Source organism: Parasteatoda tepidariorum, chromosome 11 (genome assembly GCF_982258835.1).
Source record: "Parasteatoda tepidariorum strain Cologne lab strain chromosome 11, Ptep-v5.0, whole genome shotgun sequence".
NCBI classification, from domain to species: domain Eukaryota; kingdom Metazoa; phylum Arthropoda; class Arachnida; order Araneae; family Theridiidae; genus Parasteatoda; species Parasteatoda tepidariorum.
This window is the reverse complement of record NC_141765.1, coordinates 77287501-77308501: the sequence shown is the minus strand read 5'-3', so window position 1 is coordinate 77308501 and position 21001 is coordinate 77287501. Positions and strand designations below refer to the sequence as shown.

General features: G+C 30.1%; 1 protein-coding gene across 1 annotated transcript in view; it reads right to left on the bottom strand.

Annotated features, from left to right (window-relative positions):
- The window catches only part of SCCRO (defective in cullin neddylation 1 domain containing SCCRO), a 68225-nt gene that overhangs the window by 2593 nt on the left and 44631 nt on the right, over positions 1 to 21001 (bottom strand). The window contains exons 5-6 of the mRNA XM_016072130.4: positions 20781 to 20863; positions 3234 to 3330 (exon numbers count right to left, since the gene is read on the bottom strand). Coding sequence (XP_015927616.1) covers positions 3234 to 3330; positions 20781 to 20863 — 180 coding nt within the window. The remainder of the gene's footprint in view (positions 1 to 3233; positions 3331 to 20780; positions 20864 to 21001) is intronic.

Below are 21001 nucleotides of genomic sequence, written 5' to 3'. Positions count from 1 at the left end.
TTTAAAATTTTTTTCTGCACATTGGCAGTATAAATACTTAAAAGACTCATATCTTGCACAGTTTTGAACGATTTTTTAAAAAATTTAAATCAATATTGTAATTAATTTTAAATTGCTCCAAAAATTTTGTTTCATTCTAATGTATATTTATAAAGATATAAAAAAAAAAACAAAAAAAAACGTAAGACAATTTATAAAATTGTCCCTATCTCCATAAACATTTACATTAGGTTTACAAAATTTTATGCAAAAATAACTTAAGTAATTGATAGAAGTTACAAACTTATTGCTTGATTTTCTTTCATAGGGTGTCCAAAAATACTTGCTTTCTTTTGTAATTTAGTGTCGATCCCCTAAAGTTCTGAAAGTTTCATATCTGAATGCTAAGCATGAAAAATTGCAATCTCTTAAAGTTTTAAAATAATCTGTTAAGTATTTCTTGAGAAATAAAAAAAAAAACATCAAAAACTTAAAGTGTCTCTTCCATTATTGTAGGGTAGTGAATGTACACAACAAATTTTAAAAAAATCAGAAATTGGTTGGTCCATAAGTGATTGATCTGAAGTAGAATAATGTCTAAATATCAATTTCAGTTTTCTCCCTCCTTTTTTTTCTTTTCTTTCTTGTATCCAAATATTGCATAAATAGAGAAAAAATAGAGAAAATAAAATACAATTTTATTAATTTCTCATACGAAAAAAAAAACAATAATTCATGAAATCATACTAGTGTCTTAAAAACAAAACTTAAAAAAAGTTTTTTAAAAAATGTCAAAAATTAAAAGTGTCTCTTCTATTATAGTAGGGTAGAGCATTTTTGAAGAAAGTAATTCTACCAGTTCTTAGGTTTTTAAGTTGAAAATTGTCAAGTAATGAATGTGACACTAAATATTTTTTAAAAATTGTCAAATTTACATGATTTCAAATTTTTTCATTTAAATGGTAGCAAATCTTTCTGAATTCCAGTAAGAGATATTATCAAAAAACCATTGCAAATCTATAGAGACCTTTCAACTAATATCTTACATGAGTCTCTGGTGGTTTAAGGCAACCTGGTTTAAACTTAGATCTGAAATATCTCAAAAATTTATGGGGCATATTGTCACAATATTTTTCTACCCATGCATCAGGCAAGACTGTGCTATCTGGAACAGAAAAGTAGCACAGAATTAACAAAAGTGATATGCTATATAGTTGTACACTTCTAGAGCTGTAACATTAGACATAATACCCATGAAAAGGTAAGTCAAAACCTAAAATCTTTTGGCCAGTATGAAAGCTCAAACATTTTATGAAGTTCATTTGTAAGAAAAGTAATGTTTATCCATCAGTTTGGCACGTAAGAGGAACCCAGAAAAATACAGGTGAAAGAGGAAATTTCTTTCCTCCTCACCATAAATATACTATAATAGAGCAAGTTTGGTGAGGGTGGGGAGAGGTCAAGTAGAAGAAAAGAATGGTGCTAGTAACTGGAGATTGATTGAATATCTTATAAACAGATTTCTGTGAAAGCTTTGTCGAAACTTACATTTTTGATTTGTGGAATTTTCATTTTGGATTTGCAAAATTCTGTGCATATTTAGAAGAATTTACATCCTTGACTCAATGAATTTAACAATTAAATGGCTTTGAGATTCAGAAAATTACATACCTGTCAACATTGGAGAAATAAGATAGTAACGATCTTACCAGTTACATTTTTTTAGGCTATGAGTAAAGTTTTGACACATCTTGCATAATCATGTAAGTCAAAAAGAGAAATTCAAAATTGGAAACAATAAAAGCATTTACTTTTAGCGAAGTAAAAAATATGTACATAAACTTAACCTAAAGAGGATTAACTATTAACACTCAACATACTGCAGTACTGGTAATAGCACTATCTGTTGAGGAATAAGAGATATATTTTTGCCATCAGCAGATATTTTATCGACAAAATATTTTTAAAAAAATTTCTTCAACAAATACGGAGAAATTTGAGGATATGCAGGGAAACAAGAAACAGTCATAAAATACAGGAGACTTGGCAGGTATGAAATTAGGAGGAAAATCACAAGCCTGACAGTTGTACCTTAGAACATGTTCTAAGGTATAATAGTGGAGAAAAAAAACTGAAGTCAATCTAAATGAATTATCATTATTTTTTCAGAATAACTTTTAAAAATCTTCTCTTCAATAACCACATAAATTTAGTAGTTTTATAAATCTGTCTTAAAAAAAGAGAATGGAATTGAAAGAAATTTTTGTTTACCTCATCTAGAAACTTATTCAATAAGCTTTAAATGCTTACTTTTGTTGTGATGTCATTTATTGGTAAAAATGAAATTTAGAAATAAAAATAATGCTAATGTTGTCCTCAGATTTTTTAGAAATTGTCATTGTCACAAAGTACAACAGGGTGCATAGCCAGGGCTTTCAACAAAAAATAGCACCTTTTAAGTACATTTTAAGCACTCAAAAAAAATTTTTAAACACCATATGCGTTAACAAAATGCAAAATAATTTTTTAAGACTTTACATGATCATGATAAAATAACTAGTTTCTGACAAATTTTTTTCTTGATTATATTATCCACTATAAAAATATCAAGATTTTTCGTTTCAAAATCAGAGGGTGGAAATTAAGCCTGAAATTAAGAACATCTTGCAAAATGCAACAGGGTTGCACATGAGAGTGCATTGGCCTCACCGAACCAGCTCAGTAGAATCACAAGCAGACCCACAAGTATTTTATCAAACAAGTATAATGATTGGCGCTTTCACGCGCTACGAACTGACGGTACGCCGAAATGCATTGTGCTTGAATGAATCATGAAATCATTGAATAGAACAATGGGAAAACTACTCTTTTGCACCATATGTGGCAAAAATTGGGAGAAAAAAAATCTCATTTTCAAAAAGGGAAAATTAAGCACTTTTTAAAAACACTCATTAATAAAAGCACCTTAAAGGGCTTTCAAAACAAGAAAATCGAAAATAAGCAAACTTTACGCACCATGTACAACACTATTCCCTGCTTAAAATCATTTCCTTTTATCGCTTTGGTATTTAGGTTCTTCTGGTTTGTTTTTTTTTTTTATCTTTTACTAAGCAATTCAAGATAAATTAGTTTTACTTAAAAGTCATTACTGTAGGTATAAAGTTATTTTTTACAATGCAAGGAAATATTTTATGCATATTATTTACAAAGTTTCTACTTCATACTTCTAGTTACTGGTAAGCAAAATTGTATACCTTCTTCATCATAGTTGCTCATGTCATCAGATATAATATTACAGAAATCTAGAAGGAGATTCCAAGTATCTTTGGGTATAGATCTTTTATGATGTTCCTGAAAGTTAAAACAATTGCTATTTCAAAGAAAAACAACAGAAATTATTTTCTAGGTAATCCTTCGTTTCCATCAAAATTATAAAATCCAATACAAATTATATTTCAAAATATGCATTTTAGATTAAAACTACATTTAGAATTATATGTTATATAAGATTAAATAAGTTTTATTTTAAAATTTTCATTTCTCAACAATTATGAAAACTTATTTCAAATTTAGGATTTTGCTATTTAAAATAATCCAAAACTTTGTTAACTTTAGAATACAAACATTTTTGGCCATTATTGAATAAAATAATGAAAACAATATGCAGTAATTATTAATAAAAAATTTACATTGACTAATCTTTGAATAAAAACATTTAATATTTATGAGCAGAAATATTTGGATTAGCATAAAAAGGTCCCGAGATATGGAGAAGTATACAAAAAGTTAAATTTATAATAAAGAGACTAAAATTTTGAACATTCCACCACTTTGAAGGTCAAAAATCTAAAACTGCTGAAAATGTTATGCTTATTCAGAGAAACAACATTTTTGTGTTGGATTATGTAACTTATTTAATAGTTAGCACTAAATAAATGGCCAATCCAATCTTATGTTTCAAAAGCAAATATCCAATCACAAGAACAAAATTAAGACATTCAGGTTGATATATATATATATATTTGGTTCCCTTTACATTTCAAAGAAAATGTGTCTATTAGTAAAATTTTGAGACTAAAGATAGCAATTTAATAGCTAAGCCAGCCTAATTTGTTTTTTAATATATATATATATATATATATATATATATATATATATATATATATAACAGGTGTATCTAGCAATAGAAAAACAGAGAATTTGTTGCATTAAGCATTTAAAGAAGATGAAAAAAACTTATTCAAGAGATTAACAGAATAGAGACACTGATTATTTAACAGCCCTAGTCATTTTTAAGCACTTCAAATTTAGGATGGGTTACCCAAATTGGATTCACACTAATAAGGGATGAAAGTTAGTCATTATTAAAATTATATTCACGAAAGATTAATTGTAAAATAAATGTTTTTTCTTGGTACTCTATTCTGCTCAGACTTGAAGAAATGCCCGGCAATTTTGTATTTCTTTTAGTTTCCTCGAAAAATATTTGGATTTATTGAATCCAGTTCATCAGTTGATTTTTTTACATGAAATATTAAGATTCAAAATAGCATTGAAAACTGCATCTTGGGCATTAATTGGTTAGTTTAGAATTCCAAACTGTATGATAAAAATATAATAATATTTAAATTGGTTAAATTTTTTTCAATTCAACTTAAGTTTCTGCTAACACTACTTTTAAGTTGTACAATTAAGGACATAACTCAAAAACTAGTTACTTAAAAAAACTCTTATCTACTATTTAAGGCCATTTGGCCAACTATTATGTCAATAATTACTTACTTTTTTTGTTGTAATTAACAATGGTAATCATTCAAATTCAATCGTATTTGAAAATAGATTAAACTGAAAAAGTTTTATTTCATGCAAAAAGTTAAAGCAAATTTTTTATGCTGCACTTATATTCATCTGCCCAATTCTTTAGTAGAAAATAAACATGTTAATATGTTACTATCTACTAGTCCATTAACATGGTTTTCAGTTTATAACATGTTTTGTATTAATTATAATTTAACAACAGTCTAATACTAACAACAGTTTAATACTAACTAAAGCTTTAACTCTTATTTAAATCAGTGCAACCTTTATGGAACTGTTAATTTATAGCAGCAGTCAAACTATCTTGGCAACTTCCAGACCAGTGGTTCCAATCTGGGGTGATTGCCCTAAAGGGGGTGATAGGGCAGTGTTTTCATCGCAGAAAAAAAACAGGGTGAGATTTTAAAAAGTTAAGTGGTATGGAGAAGATGAACAGCTCAAACATTTTTGTCATCTAAGAGTTGTGTTTGGCGTTTCCTGTAGTCCGTTTTTGCTTGGAGCCACTATTCAATACCATTTGAATAATAAACTGGAGGAAGCAATGGGAGGTCTAAAAATTGGAAATGGGTAAAGTCTAAAAATTTAAAAAAAAAAAAAACACACAAAGAGACTTGAAAAAAAATCATTCCTTTAATTATAATACATTTTTAACATCTTCTAATTTTTAAAGCATTGAATATTTCTGCTGCATCTTCATATGGAAAATGTTCTATATATACTTTTTCATCAGCTATTCTCATTAGGTTGCTCAAATGTGTATTTGTTTTGTTTTGATCGTTTCTATTCACATTTGTTTAATTTTCATTCGTCCGTTTTGGAGTAGAAGATATTACAAGGTATTTGTCCATCTTGCATTAATGCGCAAAAAATTTGAACATCTTACATGAAGAAACCTTACCTACGATAAACACTTGGTTGCAGAGAAATGCGTTCTGAAAGAGGTTCGGAGGGATGGTGTTCTGCAGTTCTTAAAAGTTCTGAACAATACTGGTAAATAGGGAAGCTAGATAATGGGGCAGATATTGAAACTAATGAAAGATCCAGGAAGAAAAGTGAAATAGATTTTATTCTAAATGGCAGAATGAGAAATTTGTTTCAAAATGCGAGAAATTTGCGAATTTTGATATTGGTTTATAGAATGCGCGAATTTCTCACGGTGATCATTTTTTAATGTGAGAAAAGAAAAAATATGCGAGAATCTCGCCTTCTTGCGATGTAGTGAAAACACTGTATGGCTCCTCAGAAAGGCGTTAATCCTCAGTAGGGCAATGAGAATCCAAAAAATTGCAATTAATAATAATAATAAAAAAAGAGAGCCTCCTTATCTGAGTCCTATCAACATATTTAGTAACAAGAAGATTAAGATTCAGCTTCTTACAAAGCATTTATGTTGGACATTTATTTGCTTCAAAGGAGAACTATACTTAAATCTAACGAACACAATATTTAAGCTTTCACGGAAATCTTCCAAGCACAAGGCAGTCATTATAGATGTAAAAATGAAAAATTGAGTTTTCTGCTTTTTTATCACATTTTGGTTGTTAATGTTTTCAATTTTTCCAGATAACATTAAAAAAATAAAATTTAAAAAAATTTTCTCCTCATTAAATTATTTCACTTCAAATATAACCTCTTTTTAAAAATAAAATTAAAGGGACACTCATTTCTTTTTTAAAAAATTTCTAAAGTAAAAGTTTTCTAAAGTTCTGGATAAAATTGCTTCATTTTAATTTAAATAAAAATCAGGAATAATTTACCATATATTCAAATTTATTGATGCTCACTTGCAACAATGTACATTTTTTTTCAATGAAAAAGAAAAAAAAGGGGTGATAAGGGGGGCGGAGGGCAACAAATGGTTGGGAACCTGTGTTCTAGACAAACAAAATTAAGTATTAACTATATCACTAATGAACAACAATTTAAATCAATTACTACAAATTAATTGAACACTGAAATCACTATTTAAAATAACATTAATTAAACAAGAGAATCATTGATTAAAACATAAAATAATCATTAAATAAATTATAACATTTATCTGTAACTAAATTAAAAAATCACTAACTGAATAGCTGAATCACTAACAAAATCACACAATCATTAGCTGAAATAATAATTTACTAACAAGATTTGTTCAAAATTCCTAATTTAAAATTACGCAATATAAGAATCAATCCACATGAATTTACCATGCAATTGGTGCCAATTTAGTGTTTGGGTCAAAAAGTGATTACTGAAATGCATAATTCAAATGTCTTTTTTTTTTGTAATAACATTGCATGAAACATATTGGGACAACCGAAAAAATTTAAACACTATATAGGTTTTTGATGATATCGGCAGTGATCAAGCATGTCAAAAAGTTACAGCTCATAAGCACAATTCGAAATTCTTATATCATAATAATGCAAAATAATGGCATGAAAAATATCTGATTTTTTTAAATTATGCCGAAATCAATAGCAATGCTGAAAAATTGATGGAAAAAATGGTATAATCATCAGGTAAAAAAATGAATGATTAAATAAGGGATTTGAATTTAGAGTGTTACGATAATATATGGAAAATATCGAATTGTGAAAACCATGAACAAATCAACAGCAATAAAACTGCCAAAACACTAAATGGATCCAAGATAGATTTAGTAAAAATTGAGCAATATAAGAAATGATCACTCAAATAAATGATTTAAAATTTTCATGTTGCAATTTTATATTTAAAATATTGGGATTTTATTCACTTGATTCGATTTTAGTTAATCAAAAAAGAAACCAAATAAAAAAGGAGGAATAAATATACCTTATTGATTTAAAATTCTTTTATTACAAATTAGAATTAGTAAACAAAATCCCCACTCACAGATGCCTTCATACTGTCTTTCATTGATGAAAAATTAGCCTTATTAAGTCATACTGTATTAAAATATAAGTTTAAAAATATGAGAAAAAGATTACCACTCTTAGAGTGTACAAGATTTTAAATGATTGCGATTTCGGAATTACTATTTTTATTATCACATTTGTTTTTGAGTAATTCTGCCCAAATCCAGACATTTCAGAGTTTTTTATAAGTGAGTCTAAAGTTTTCGAAGCTAAGACAAAGTTGTTTTTCATTCTAGCAAATCTGTGTAAAAAAAAACTCAGTATAGCAAGTAAATGAAAACTTGGATAAAGAAAAAGTGGGTTTTAGGTAAGGGAGAAAAAAAAACATCTTATTAACAGAATTTTGTGAAAATTTTTAACTTCAAAATTTTGGTTTGTGGAACTCTACAAAAATTTCAACAGACTATAAATCTTTGAGTCATGGAAGTTTGCAAATAAACATTTTTGTGATTTGCAGAATTTTTATTTACTCTGTTAAAAATATTTTACATTTGTTTAAATTATATAATATTAAATTATAGAATTCAAAATTTAAGATACCTTTTAATACTTTGCAAGATGAATAATTAAAAAAAATAGATAAATGGTAAGAATAGAGAATTGATATAAATTCTTGCTCCAAATTCACCTAATTTACTCAGATAAAAGAATTTTACAAATAAACGATTTTTGGTTCCATTTAGTTCCAAAAATACAGTCCACCTATGATATAATAATCCCTGCAATTCGACAGAAAGGTGAGTTTAAAAATAAAGTGAATAATAACTTATTACTGGAAAAACTTTTTATGCATCAATTGTTTCACAAAATTATTAATGAAAAAAATTTTAAAAATACAATAAGATCAAGATTATTCAAAGAAATTGGAATTAGATCCACTGAGGATAATTGTAATAGCTATTTGAATAACACAGAGTGCTATCTAGAAATTAATTTTAATATGATTACTTTATATGATTAATCAATATGATAAATATAACTAGAATACCTTACCAAAAAATGATAAAAAAATCAAAGGTACAGTTTGGTGCTTTGTATTGTGATCTATGTGGTTCTATGCAGGTAGAATCTCTAGGTAAGAATTTCTATTTCATTACATTTATAAATGATTTTTCTAGATAGAATAAAATAGGATTGTTAAAACAAAAAGTGATAAATTTTTCACATTTGTTAAAAATAAAATTGCTCTAGAAAAACAAACCATGATATAAGGTAAAAAAATATTGCAATCTAATAATGGCGGGGCATTGTTAAAAAAATAATTTTATAATTATCTTAAATATCAGGGTATTAAAAGAAGACTAAGAGTTAAGAAAGAACTGTAACTAAATGGAAGTACTAAAAGATATAGTAAAGCAATTGTAGATATAACTAAGTGTTTACTAATTCTAAGTAATCACCAATTTTTTTGGGAGAAGCAAACAAAACTGTGAATTATATGTCCTGGTAAAACCCTATATGAAATGATGAAATACCAAATGCAAGATATTTCAAAACATTTGAATGCATAGCTTACTGTATAAATAAAGATCAAAATAAAAAGAAATTTGATAAATTTTTATAGGGTATGAAAAAGAAATTTTCATTGGGTATTCAGAACAATCAAAAGCCGATCATAATCGGTTACGAAAAGAGAGAAAAATTGAGTTGCTTAAAACAGCAAAATTATCAAAACAATTTTTGTGTAATAACTTAATTGATCAATATCAAGATTTTTCCTCTATTAATGATAATCCCAAATTTTCTTGACTAACTGATAAAATGAGAGAAGTCTAAATTCTTATTAATATAGGAACTTACTTCTAAAACTGAAATCATAAACAAAAATCGAAATCAAAACAAGAATATTGAAATTATGAGTGAATTAAAAAGTGATTTTGAATTAGAGAATGAAACAAAAAGAATTATCAGCTAGATCAAAAAATATATACATAGAGCAACCAGGTAGACCTTAAAAAGAACATGATAAAGAAATAATCTAAGTATCTCAAAAATTAAAACTAATTGGGCTTAACAAAAACCTCAGTAAAATGAATAGTTTAACGCATTATTGAAGGAAATAAAATTTATCCTTAAAAAGAACACATTTGAGTTAGCAAATAGGCCCTTCGATAATGCGAATGTAATCAGATGCAGAATTGTTTTAAGAAGCAAATACAATTCCGCAGAAAAGCTAGATTAATTGCACAAGGCTTTTTTCAACAACTAGGAATAAATTTATGCTACTGTAGCACCCACCACAAAGCTCTATCTGTTTATTGACATCCTTTGCAAAATTTAAAACTCAAATACGGAATTTTGACATAACACATCTGCATCTAAATGGAATACTTGAAAAGGAAATTTAAATTTAATGCCTAAAATACACAAAAAGCCCATCAAAAATATTAATTGAAAATGAGGCTACAAAAATAAATTAGTTAAAAAGGCTAAACAAATTCTAAATAATATGCTTAAGATTGATAATGTAATAAACTTAACGAATCCTTACCCGAGTTAAAATAATCTGGTAGGTTAAATTAAAGAAAATTTTACAAAAAATTGGAGCTAAAAACACCATATCAGACTTTTATGTTTATCATATGGAACAAAATGGGAAATTTATTATTTTAATTGTCTATGTTGATGATACAGCTCAGGTTGTGAGAAACTAAGCTAATTCTAAACATGTTTTGATAGAGCACAAGTAAATCTAATGAAAATTAAAGGTGGCGTTTCTGTTAAATATACATACGTTAATGACTTAAAATCTTAAACATACTCCCACCTTGCAAAGTGATATTATAAATACAGGGTGGCCACTCAAATCAGGTTTCAAACTTCCCTGATTTTTCCAGGTTTTCCAGTAAAATTCTTAAAATTTCCAGGTTAACGTGTTTTTTCCCCCCTGCTAAAGTGCAGTATAGGTACATGGAAAGTGTCAATATTAGTGTATTAGTCAATATAGTGTAGTATTTCATTTAAAATTTTATTTTTAAAATATATCATCTTGAATAGATGTGGAGGAAACAATATGTTTAGCTTGCAGAAAATAACGCTTTTAATGAATAAAATTTTTTCTTAAGTGTTAAATAGTTTTTGCACAAAATGTACCAAATAGCAATGATCCAAAAAAACCTTGGATAAGTACTGTTTAATATATTTTTATTAAGCGAAAGAAAATAATTCCAGGTGATTAGAAACCAATAAATTCTATTTATTGGTTTCAATTATTACCAATGGTTACCAATTAAATTATAGAGCCATTTTATACTGTATTTTATACAAACAGTGCTCTTTATATAATTCATTGAAATAATTTTCTTTAAACCAATATCATAAGTCAAATGTTTAAATAATGTTGCTTGTTTCAAATTAGCACTATTATTTTAAGTCATATTCAGTATTTGTAAACGAAAAATTGTAAATTTCTTGTTGCATATTCTATAGAGAAAAAAAACTAGATACAATTCTTTAACTTTTATTCTTTCTTTTCCGTTTCTTAATGGAAATTAGAATACATTAAGAATTCCAATCTAACATGGTTTCCTAGTTTAGATAAGTTAATTGGTTTTGTTTTTACACCTGGGCAATTCCATGGTGTAGGAAAAAAATGAACATTAATTTCTTAGAAAAATTATCTTACAAAACAAAACTTAGCTGAGAAAAATAATTCATTGGACAAAAGCTTTCAGAAAAAGAATGCAAGATAAAATCTCTAAATTTTTGAGAATTTTATAAAGTTAAAAATACTGAAACATTTTGAATAATTTTGTTAAAAGAAAAAAAATACCCCCCAAGCAGAGGAACAAACTTCAACAATTAATGAATTCAGCCCACAGAATAAAAGACTTTTAAAAAAAAATTTACTTTTATGAACAGATGCAAATATCCTAATCCTTTCTTCCACATTTTTGCCTTTCTTATACTACATAGTCTCATAACCTCTAATGAGGTCAAAGATTTCTCCATTCATTTCCCAACATAAAAGAGTTTGAAATGGCATTCTAGTTTAACTGGGTAATAATAAAGAGAATTTTAATGCAAGAAAAGTATTGCTGAGTTGATGATATTTCAACTTCTCTATGATAAATTTACGTCTAAATAAAAGTGGATATAACAGATGGTAACATAATTTAAATTAAAAGAAAATTTTCAGTTTTTCTTTGAAATTCCCTGATTTTTCCAGGTTTTTATCCAAATTTCCCTGACTTTTCCAGGTTTTTTCCAGTATAAAAAAATTCCCTGATAATTCCAGGTTTTCCAGGTGGGTGGCCACCCTGAACTAGCACTTTGGAACATGCATTTAGCATTTCGTTAAAATACAAACTAACTGATGTATATTGGTCACCTTTTATACGAAACTAATTAAGAAAATCGTCAGTTATTATATAAATAATAAAAAGTTCATAAATCTAAATGTTGTGGAATTTTCATGATTCTTCCCAATCTGCTTTTGATAAGAGAATTAATTCACTTCCAAATTATCAGGCACATCAACGGAATTGGGATTTTTATCAACTTTCAAGTTAATTTTCCTTGAAGACTTTTCCAGAACATTCACATCGTTCTTTGCTGATAGCTCTAAAGGATAAAGTCTTTGGAAAGGTCGGATCCTTTCTCCTTGAGAGGTTCTTAAACTGGCTACTCTAGGAATACTGTCCTTTCCAGGATACAGCTCCAAGACAATTCCAAGAGGCCAATCTACGCGTCGAGCATTATCTTGTCCTATTAAAACAATATCACCGATGCTTATTACATCATTCCTTCTTATTCCCTTGCGCACTAGCTGAGCAAGATATTCATTTCTAAATCTTTGTTTGAGATCTTCACGTAATGTTTACAAAACTTTTACACGCTTCAACATAGAGGTTCAATTAACAAGGTCTAGATCGGGAGTTTCGTTGCTGTTGCTACCTTCCCCGTACATAAACGATGACAGAGTTAAAGGTACTAATTCAGATGGATCATCGTGAATGTAGGTCAACGGTCTGCTATTTATAACCGACTCACAGCCACATAAAATTGTAGTTAGCTCTTCATAATCTACAACAGATTTACCTAACACATGTCGGAGAAGAGTCTTAAACATTCCAACTATCCGCTCCCACCACCCACCCCACCATGCTGCTGTGGGAATAAATTTCCAAATTATTTTCTAGGTGGTTGAGTACACAGCAATCTTGTCCCATCTAAATCCCTTAAATAATTGTTTGCTCCTACAAAGTTCTATCCATTACCCGAGTAAATGACCGATATTCGACCTCGTCTTGCGATAAATCGTCTGAATGCTTGTATGAAAGCATCTGTAGTGAGAGAACATACTAATTCAAAGTGGACTGCTCGGTACACAGCACAGGTAAACAAAACGATCCAAGCCATTTCCTTCGATTTTAGATACAGAGGACCGGCATAGTCCACACCAGACACTTGAAAAACTTTTGTCTGAGTAACTCTTTCTCTTGGAAGGGCGCAAAAGGAAATTCTACAGGTTTAGCTCGATGACGCTTACAAGTCACACACTTGGAAATAACTTTACTTACTAACTTTTTAGCTTTAAAAATCCAGTATCGCTCTCTGAGTCTTGAGAGTAAGATGGAACGACCTGCATGCATCGCTTTTATATGCTCTTCACTGATTAATTCTAACACAACACTGTTAGCAGGTAAAAGAATTGGACATCTGAAATTCTCATCACTGTGTACCAGTTTGGTCTTTACTCTCAGAAGATCATTTTTATCTCGAGAAGCTTGCCTTTTGGCGAGAAGTTTATCATCTTGGAAATGCGTCGTTTGCATTGACTTAAAAATCACACTTTCTGCCTTTGTTAACGCCTCACAGATTAAATTTCCCTTTAACTTATCTTGACGTGAAACGTTGTGGACAAAACGTTGGATTCAAGCGACTACTCTTACATTTCGGCTATATGTTGAAAAGTAATTACACCATATTTCCATTACTTCAACATTTACCATGGAAATAACCACTTGTTTTCTTTTTTCCAAATTTACTTCCTCATCATTAACGGAAATTTCGTCAGCTGCTTCAGGCCATTCCGTGTGGGAAAGATATAGCCAGCTGGGACCCTTCCACTATTTTTAAATTGCCAAGTTATTGAGCAGAGCAACCTCTACTTCGTAAGTCTGCGGGATTCATAGATCCGGGCAAATGCCTCCATGCTTTTACCGGAGTCCATTTCCTGATTTCTTGAACTCGATTTTCCACAAATGTGTGTCTTCTCTTCTAAGCCAAGCTAATACAGTTGTTGAGTCTGTCCAGAAATGAACTTTGTCCGCCTGAAACTGTTTTACTATTTCAATAGATAGATGAGCTGCAATTGCGGCGCCAAGAAGTTCAAGTCGAGCAATTGTTGTTTCCTTTTTCCCCGCTAGGAGCGATTTTAGCTTTACTTTGAATCAGGTGAACTTCAGCATTGCTTTCATCTTCTATTCTCAGGAAAACTACTGTGGAATACGGAAATTTACTGGCATCAAAAGAATGTGCTTGTAACCTTTGTCACAATGCAACCACCTTGGGATTTCTATGTGCTTCAGATATTCAAGCTGATTTAGCCACTTTGAAAAATATTCTCGTGTTTTTTTGTCAACTTCATCGTCCCAACCAATTTTTGCTTTTCACAAATTTTGTAACCAAAATTTTGGTCATAGCGATACCGGGCAAGTTATCCCCATAGGATCAAAGTTCTGTGTGAGGCAGCTAAAATGCTTCCTTTGGTGATTTTTTTCATGTTTTGCGTCTTTCATATCAGGAATATTAATTAAAAGAGTATTACTTTGTCTATTCCACTTCATTCTCCAGAATGTTGGTCTCACTGATAGGTTAGTAGACTCCCACCCTCGTAAATCAAATTGTCTTTCAGCCATACTATTAGTAGGAACTTCTAAGAATTGTTTCAACTCTGATTTAGTTTTCACGCTTGTGAGGCACTTATCTACATAAAAACTGCATATTAGTTCCTGTAAAATCTCTTTAAGGTATTTTTTATTCCCTCCCATTGCTTCCTCCAGTTTATCATTCAAATGGTATTGAATAGTGGCTCCAAGCAAAAATGGACTACAGGAAACGCCAAACACAACTCTTCGATGACGAAAATGTTTGAGCTATCCATCTTCTCCATACCATAAGAATTGCAGGAGTTTCTATCATTTTCATAAAGACTTATTTGCAAAAAGGTCTTACATATATCAGCTGTTACACCAAATTTATATCTTCGAAACTTATTTTATCATTGAGGGAATTACTTCTATCAAATTTAACCCTTTCTCAACATCATTTAAACTAGGAACTCCTTTTCTCTTAGAAGAAGCATTAAACACGGGCCTGAATTCAGTTGTGCTGCTCTCCTTTATCACAGGTCGATGAGGTAATTAGGGACAAGGTATCCCCATGTCTTCTTTTGGAACCTCTTCAATTATTTCCTCTTTCTCCCAGTCCCTGAACACTTCTCCATAGGCATCATACAATTTGTTGGTTTTCAATTTGCGTGTTGTCATTTGCAATCTCTTTAACGCCAAATCATAATTATCTGGCAAAGGCAAATGCCCATCAAGCCATGGCAGACTAACTATAAAACGGCAATCTCCTTCAACTTTCACTGTATTTAAGAAATGTTCCATTGAGGCTTCTTGCAGCTCCTCTCTAGATTTTTGTTCTGAAGGATCTTTTATTCCTAAGAAATCTAATCTCCACAGCTCCAAAATATCCATTTCATTTACTAAAAGGGAAGTAACCAACATTGCGTTGCTTGATGGTAAATCATATTCAGGTGCTTTCCCTGTTAAAGTCCATCCCAGTAGTGTCTCTATTGCTACTAATCCACTGGCCAAAACTATACCATTTCGAGTCATAAGTTTTTCTATTACGTCAGCTCTGAGCAGAATTTGAACTGGTTGTGACTCATTTGAAATGTCTGACAACATTATATTAATTTCTTCAAGATCTTTTAACCAGGGTCCAAAACTAACAGGTGTTATACTATCACAAATAGATGCTTGATCCAAAGCTTCCGCGTTACAAGTCAAATTATTCTTTGGATTCCTTAATCTAATTTTATAGCACGTGTGTTCAAATTTATCTGATTTATGACCATCAAACAAAGAGTGTATGAGAGTTTCTTTTCTCAAGGGAACATATTCCATCTCTTCAGTCAAATTTTTTAAAATATATGTTCTTTGTGATCCAGAATCTAAAACTGCTCTTACCACAATTTCTTTTCTATCAAATATCAGCTTTAGTTTCATAGTTTGAAGGTACACTTTCGGACCATACGTAATGTTGAACATGTTTATTTCAGAACTTTCACTTTTCTGCCCAGATTTATCGGGTTCACGATTTCTTGCAGCTAAAGATTCACACATTAGTACCACGTGTCTTTTACCGCATACGACACATTTTATAATAGCTTTGCACTTACGAACTGAATGTCCTTGCATTAAACAGGCAAATCAACATCGATTTTCTCTTACTATGTTCTCTCTTCCAGCTAAAGTCATATTTTGAGAGGAAAAGCAATCTGAACTTTTATGTTTCCCAGAACAAAAAACACACCCTTTCTTCAAATCCTTTACACCTGTAGTCAATAGATTTGCTGCTGTTGGAAATCTTCTTGTTGGCAAATCTCTTGCTTTCTTCTTAAAGGGCTGGCATTTTTCATCAGATCCCAAGCCAAAACCTGACTTGGCCAAATTAATTCTTTCTTCACCTTCTGTCTTCAGAAAAGCCATGATGTTTGTTAATCGCTCCTTGGCGTCAACAGAAGCAATGCACGAAGAACTTCGGTTCCATGCTTTCAGAAACTCTTCTTGGAAACAAGATTCTACCATAGGGAATAGTATTGAAGCTCACGGTCGTAACACCTAACATTTCTAAAGCTCTAAGACATGACTCTAGTTTGGTTTGTCATAAAGAGACGTCATAGATATTTTTTCATGCTTTTGAATGGAAAATATGAGCTTCAACAATTCCCTAACATAAACTTCTACCTAAAGGTCATCCTTGCCAAATCAGGTTTTGAAGCTATCAACTGCTTTGGTATAGTTTGCAGAGGTTGACAGAAAGGTTTCTACAACTTCTTTAGCTCAAGATCCAACAGTTGTAGCTTGAATCAGGTATTGAAATTTGTTTTCAGGGTGCAATATCTGTATCGTTATGAATTTGTTCAAATTGTTCCCAAAATGGTAGCCAATCTTTTATATCTCCACAAAATTGCCTAAGTTGTAATTTTGGAAAATTAAACTGCTTTCTGGCACTAATAATATTTGGAGGAGACTCTCCGGTTCCAAACGATGTAGCTTGAAGTCTCGCCAACGCCAGTTCATGTTTTCTTATATTTTCTCTCTCTTCATATTCTCTTTGTCTCAATTTTTTTTCATATTCTTCCTTTTGTCGTCGATCATTGATAGTTGCTGCCAATACACTTGTTACAAAATCTGAATCAGCTAAATATTCTTTACTTTTCAAAATGATTGCTTTCAGATCTGATACAGTAGCTTTTTGAGGTAATACTTCGCCAATTTCTTGGGCAACAATAATAAGATCTTCCTTTTTAAATTCTTTTGGTGCTAAAAACATTTTTCAAATCAGAAGTGGCATATCAACGGTCCTGTCGCAGATGCCACAAAATGTCGCTAATAAGTTGAAATAAATAATGCAGACGCCTTTTAAATAAAATCAATCAAATGAACTACAAGTTCTACAGATGAATGACAACAAATATAAAACTTTAACCTTTTAATAACCAATAATTTAGCATCAAAACGAATTCTAAAAAAATATATTCCAAACTTAAACAAAAAAACAACTATATCTGGTTGCCACGCAACCTAAAATGAAATTTTAAAACAAATAAATCTAAAGAAAATTAAAGGTGGCGCTTCTGTTAAATATACATACATTAATGACTTAAAATCTTAAACAATGGACTTGGTAATGTTTAAATTTAATAATGAACAAATAACTGGTTATACTGATTTTGATTGTGCTAAATGTACAGATGATAAAAGATCTTATACTGGTAATTGTTTTAAATTAGGTAACAGTTTTACCTCAAGGGAAACTAACTAAAAAGTAAAGAACTGTAACTTTGTCTTCAACAGAATCTGAATATATATTGTCAACTGAAAGTGTTAAGAAAGCTCTATATAAGCAAAAAGCGTTAAAAGAGCTAAATTTAAATACATTTTGTTATGTTACTTTATTTGGTGACAACTCTAATGCTTTTAAACTACCTGAAAATCCATTATATCATAATCGAACAAAATATATTATCAATCAAAAATTACCATATCACCCTCAAATATTACAAATCTACAAATGATATGATATCTACAAGTGATATGGGAGCAGATATATTGATCAAAGGACTACCAAATTGAAAACATTATAAATGTCTTGAAACTATTAGCGTATATGATTTATAGTTGCAAAAGGTAAATAAAACCCTAATGCTCATATTGAGTGGAAGTGTTGGAAATATAAAAAGAAAACAATGCTCAAATTTAACAATTAGCAGGGGTCTGTCCAGACATTTTGTAAAAGGTCCGTTTTTTGTTAAAAAAATTACTCACATTATTTCAATCAGGATCCTGCTTTTATGAATTTGTGCAAATAGGGTCCGGTTATTGCAAAAAACTTTTTCTGGGAGTTTTTAAATTGTAAATAGATACAAGATTATGCTTAGCATTGTAAAATTATAATTAAAAAAATTTAAATTTTCAAAAATAAATAGTAATTGCTGCTACTAAATTAGAGATGCAACACACAAATATTTGGTATTTAGCCTATACTGCTGAAAGCAGAATATTCATTTCTGACGAATAATGGAAGAATCGTCTGCAGAAGGCAAAATTTAATTCGTTTACACCCATCTTTCTTGTTTTCTACCCTGGTAAGGGTTTATTCAATGGGAAGGGTTATTATAATGAAGATAAACAAATTTGTGAAGGGTTCGATTAAAAGAAAAATCATTTTGAGAAGGGTCCGTTTTTATGAAAAGATATTAATTATGTGAAGGGTCCATTAACAGACCCAAATTTCTTCTTAACAGACCCCTGATTAGTGTTCCTCTTAGCAGGGATAACACAAATATTAAACCATCATTGAATGAGGATAATTATTCGATTGGATTTCTTACTTTGTGCCATTATAATGCATATAATAAATGGGTTAAATGTTTGTTGCTTTTAATCATCTTCTCAGGGCTCGAAAAAACTCAGAAATTTTTCCAAAAATTAACCCGTCCTCCTTTGAAACAGTAATAAAAGAAATACTAGGTTACTAATTGTAAAACCTAGTATTTCTATTATGAAATAATTTATTTCTTTGATGAAATAATTTAAATAACAAAGGTTAAGTTATATGTCAGTTATCATGTCAATTTATCCGATGGTACTGCGTTTTTTAAATGAATCAAATATGACGTTTGCCAGTTCCACAATCAAGCCAATGATTTACAGCAGTTTCTGCACAGAAATCTGAAAGAGGTTTTCCATTTAGGTAGATGTTCATAAATGCGTTTAACACTTCTTGTTTAAGACCAGTAAGTAATGTGTTTTTTTGTAAGTTCATTGCTGAAAAGCACATTTCAACCGCTGCAGTACTCCCAGACAGAGAAAACATCAATTCCACCATGCGCAGTATGTTGCTGTATTTCGAGATTAGAGGGCCATTTTAGAAGTGAGGCGCTAGACTCTTGGAAGATAACAAAAATTGAAAATGTATCACGAACATTAACGGGAAAATGGTTGCCCGCGCGGACGCTAGATTCGAGAAATTTGTTGTCCGTGGGGAATTTTTGACCGCCGAGGACGGGCGGTTTTTCAAGCCCTGCATCTTCTACTACATTAAACATTACCCTAAATATAAAAAAAATGCTTCTATTAATGAAATGCTGAAAAAAATGGCATTAACAATATTATATCCAAATAATTTTATTTTAAGTATTATGAAAAGAGTAGTATTCTTATTAACAAAGAACTATTAACCTTGAATAAGCATGAAGTTGTTATTATCATAGCATTGTTGTTATCAAAGTTGTATTTTTATCAGAATTATTAAGTATTATAAGCAAATGCATGCCCTTCAACAAGTTTCTTTAAAATGTTGTTTCTCCAGAGTCTGCATTTACATTGCAATTTTATATTTTGTATTATTTTCTTATGAACAGTGATTGGAATAAAAAAAAGTGTACTTAGTGTACTTTGACAGTTTAAAAATTCTGATGTATATAACAAAATTCATTATATTTAGACATTCTTTATCAGCATAATTTGTGTTCATGCATCCACTGAAGACAGAGAAAACTCTGATAGGGAAAGTTTATATAATTTGTTAGAAAATACTTTTGAGAATTTCCCACAAGTGATATGAACTTCTGATAGAATATTTCGTTGCAGAAATCAAAAATGACACTGTGATAAAGCCTAATATTCGAGAGCAAGATTACATCAAGTGACTAATACCAAATGGAAATTTTTGGTCAACTTTGCTGTAGCAAATTAATCGCAAGAATTACTGATTGGTGGCACAATATTTCAGCATAAGAATATTCATAAAGTGACGTTAAGGTTACCTGATGGGTAGACATTTTCTTATAATCCTTAGACACCGAAGTAACTTATTGGATGCATTGCTATAGAGGAGCAAAGGTGGATTCAAATCACTTTTCATCTTCGTCGTCAAAAATTAGATGTTGATAAAAAAAAACACTCTATTATAGAAAAGAAACACCTTATAGGAAGCTAGCAGATATTGAACTTTAAAACCTAGGCATTTAGAACTTTATAAGAATAAATTCCAAGAAAGGTTACAGGCAGATCTTGCTGAACAGGAGACTTAAAGTTACTGAGAAATACTTAAACCAATAATAAGCGATAATGTAAATGAAACCTTATCCAAAGAGAAAAAGATTGGTTCGATCTAAGTGCAACTTGGCTTAGAACCAAAAAAAGAATGTTGCCTACAAATTAATGATCCAGACGCATTACACATGAAAAGCTGAAGAATTAAAGACATAAGAAGGCAGGAAAAGACATCACATAAAGTTTTTGATTATAATAGGATTAAAATTTTAGTAAATAATATTAAACCATGACAACTCACTTTTAAAAATTGACACCACAGGTCCAAAAATTTAAACCGACCAGTTAAAACTATATTCCAGTAAGCAATAGCCATATCCAAGTCTGAAATACAAAACATAGAGCATTAAATAAATGAATTTGCATGTAACTGAAATTTTAAAAGCTACTACTGAATATATATAACTCAGATTTGTATTAAGTTTTCATTTTACTAAATTTTAATTAATATTATTTCAATTT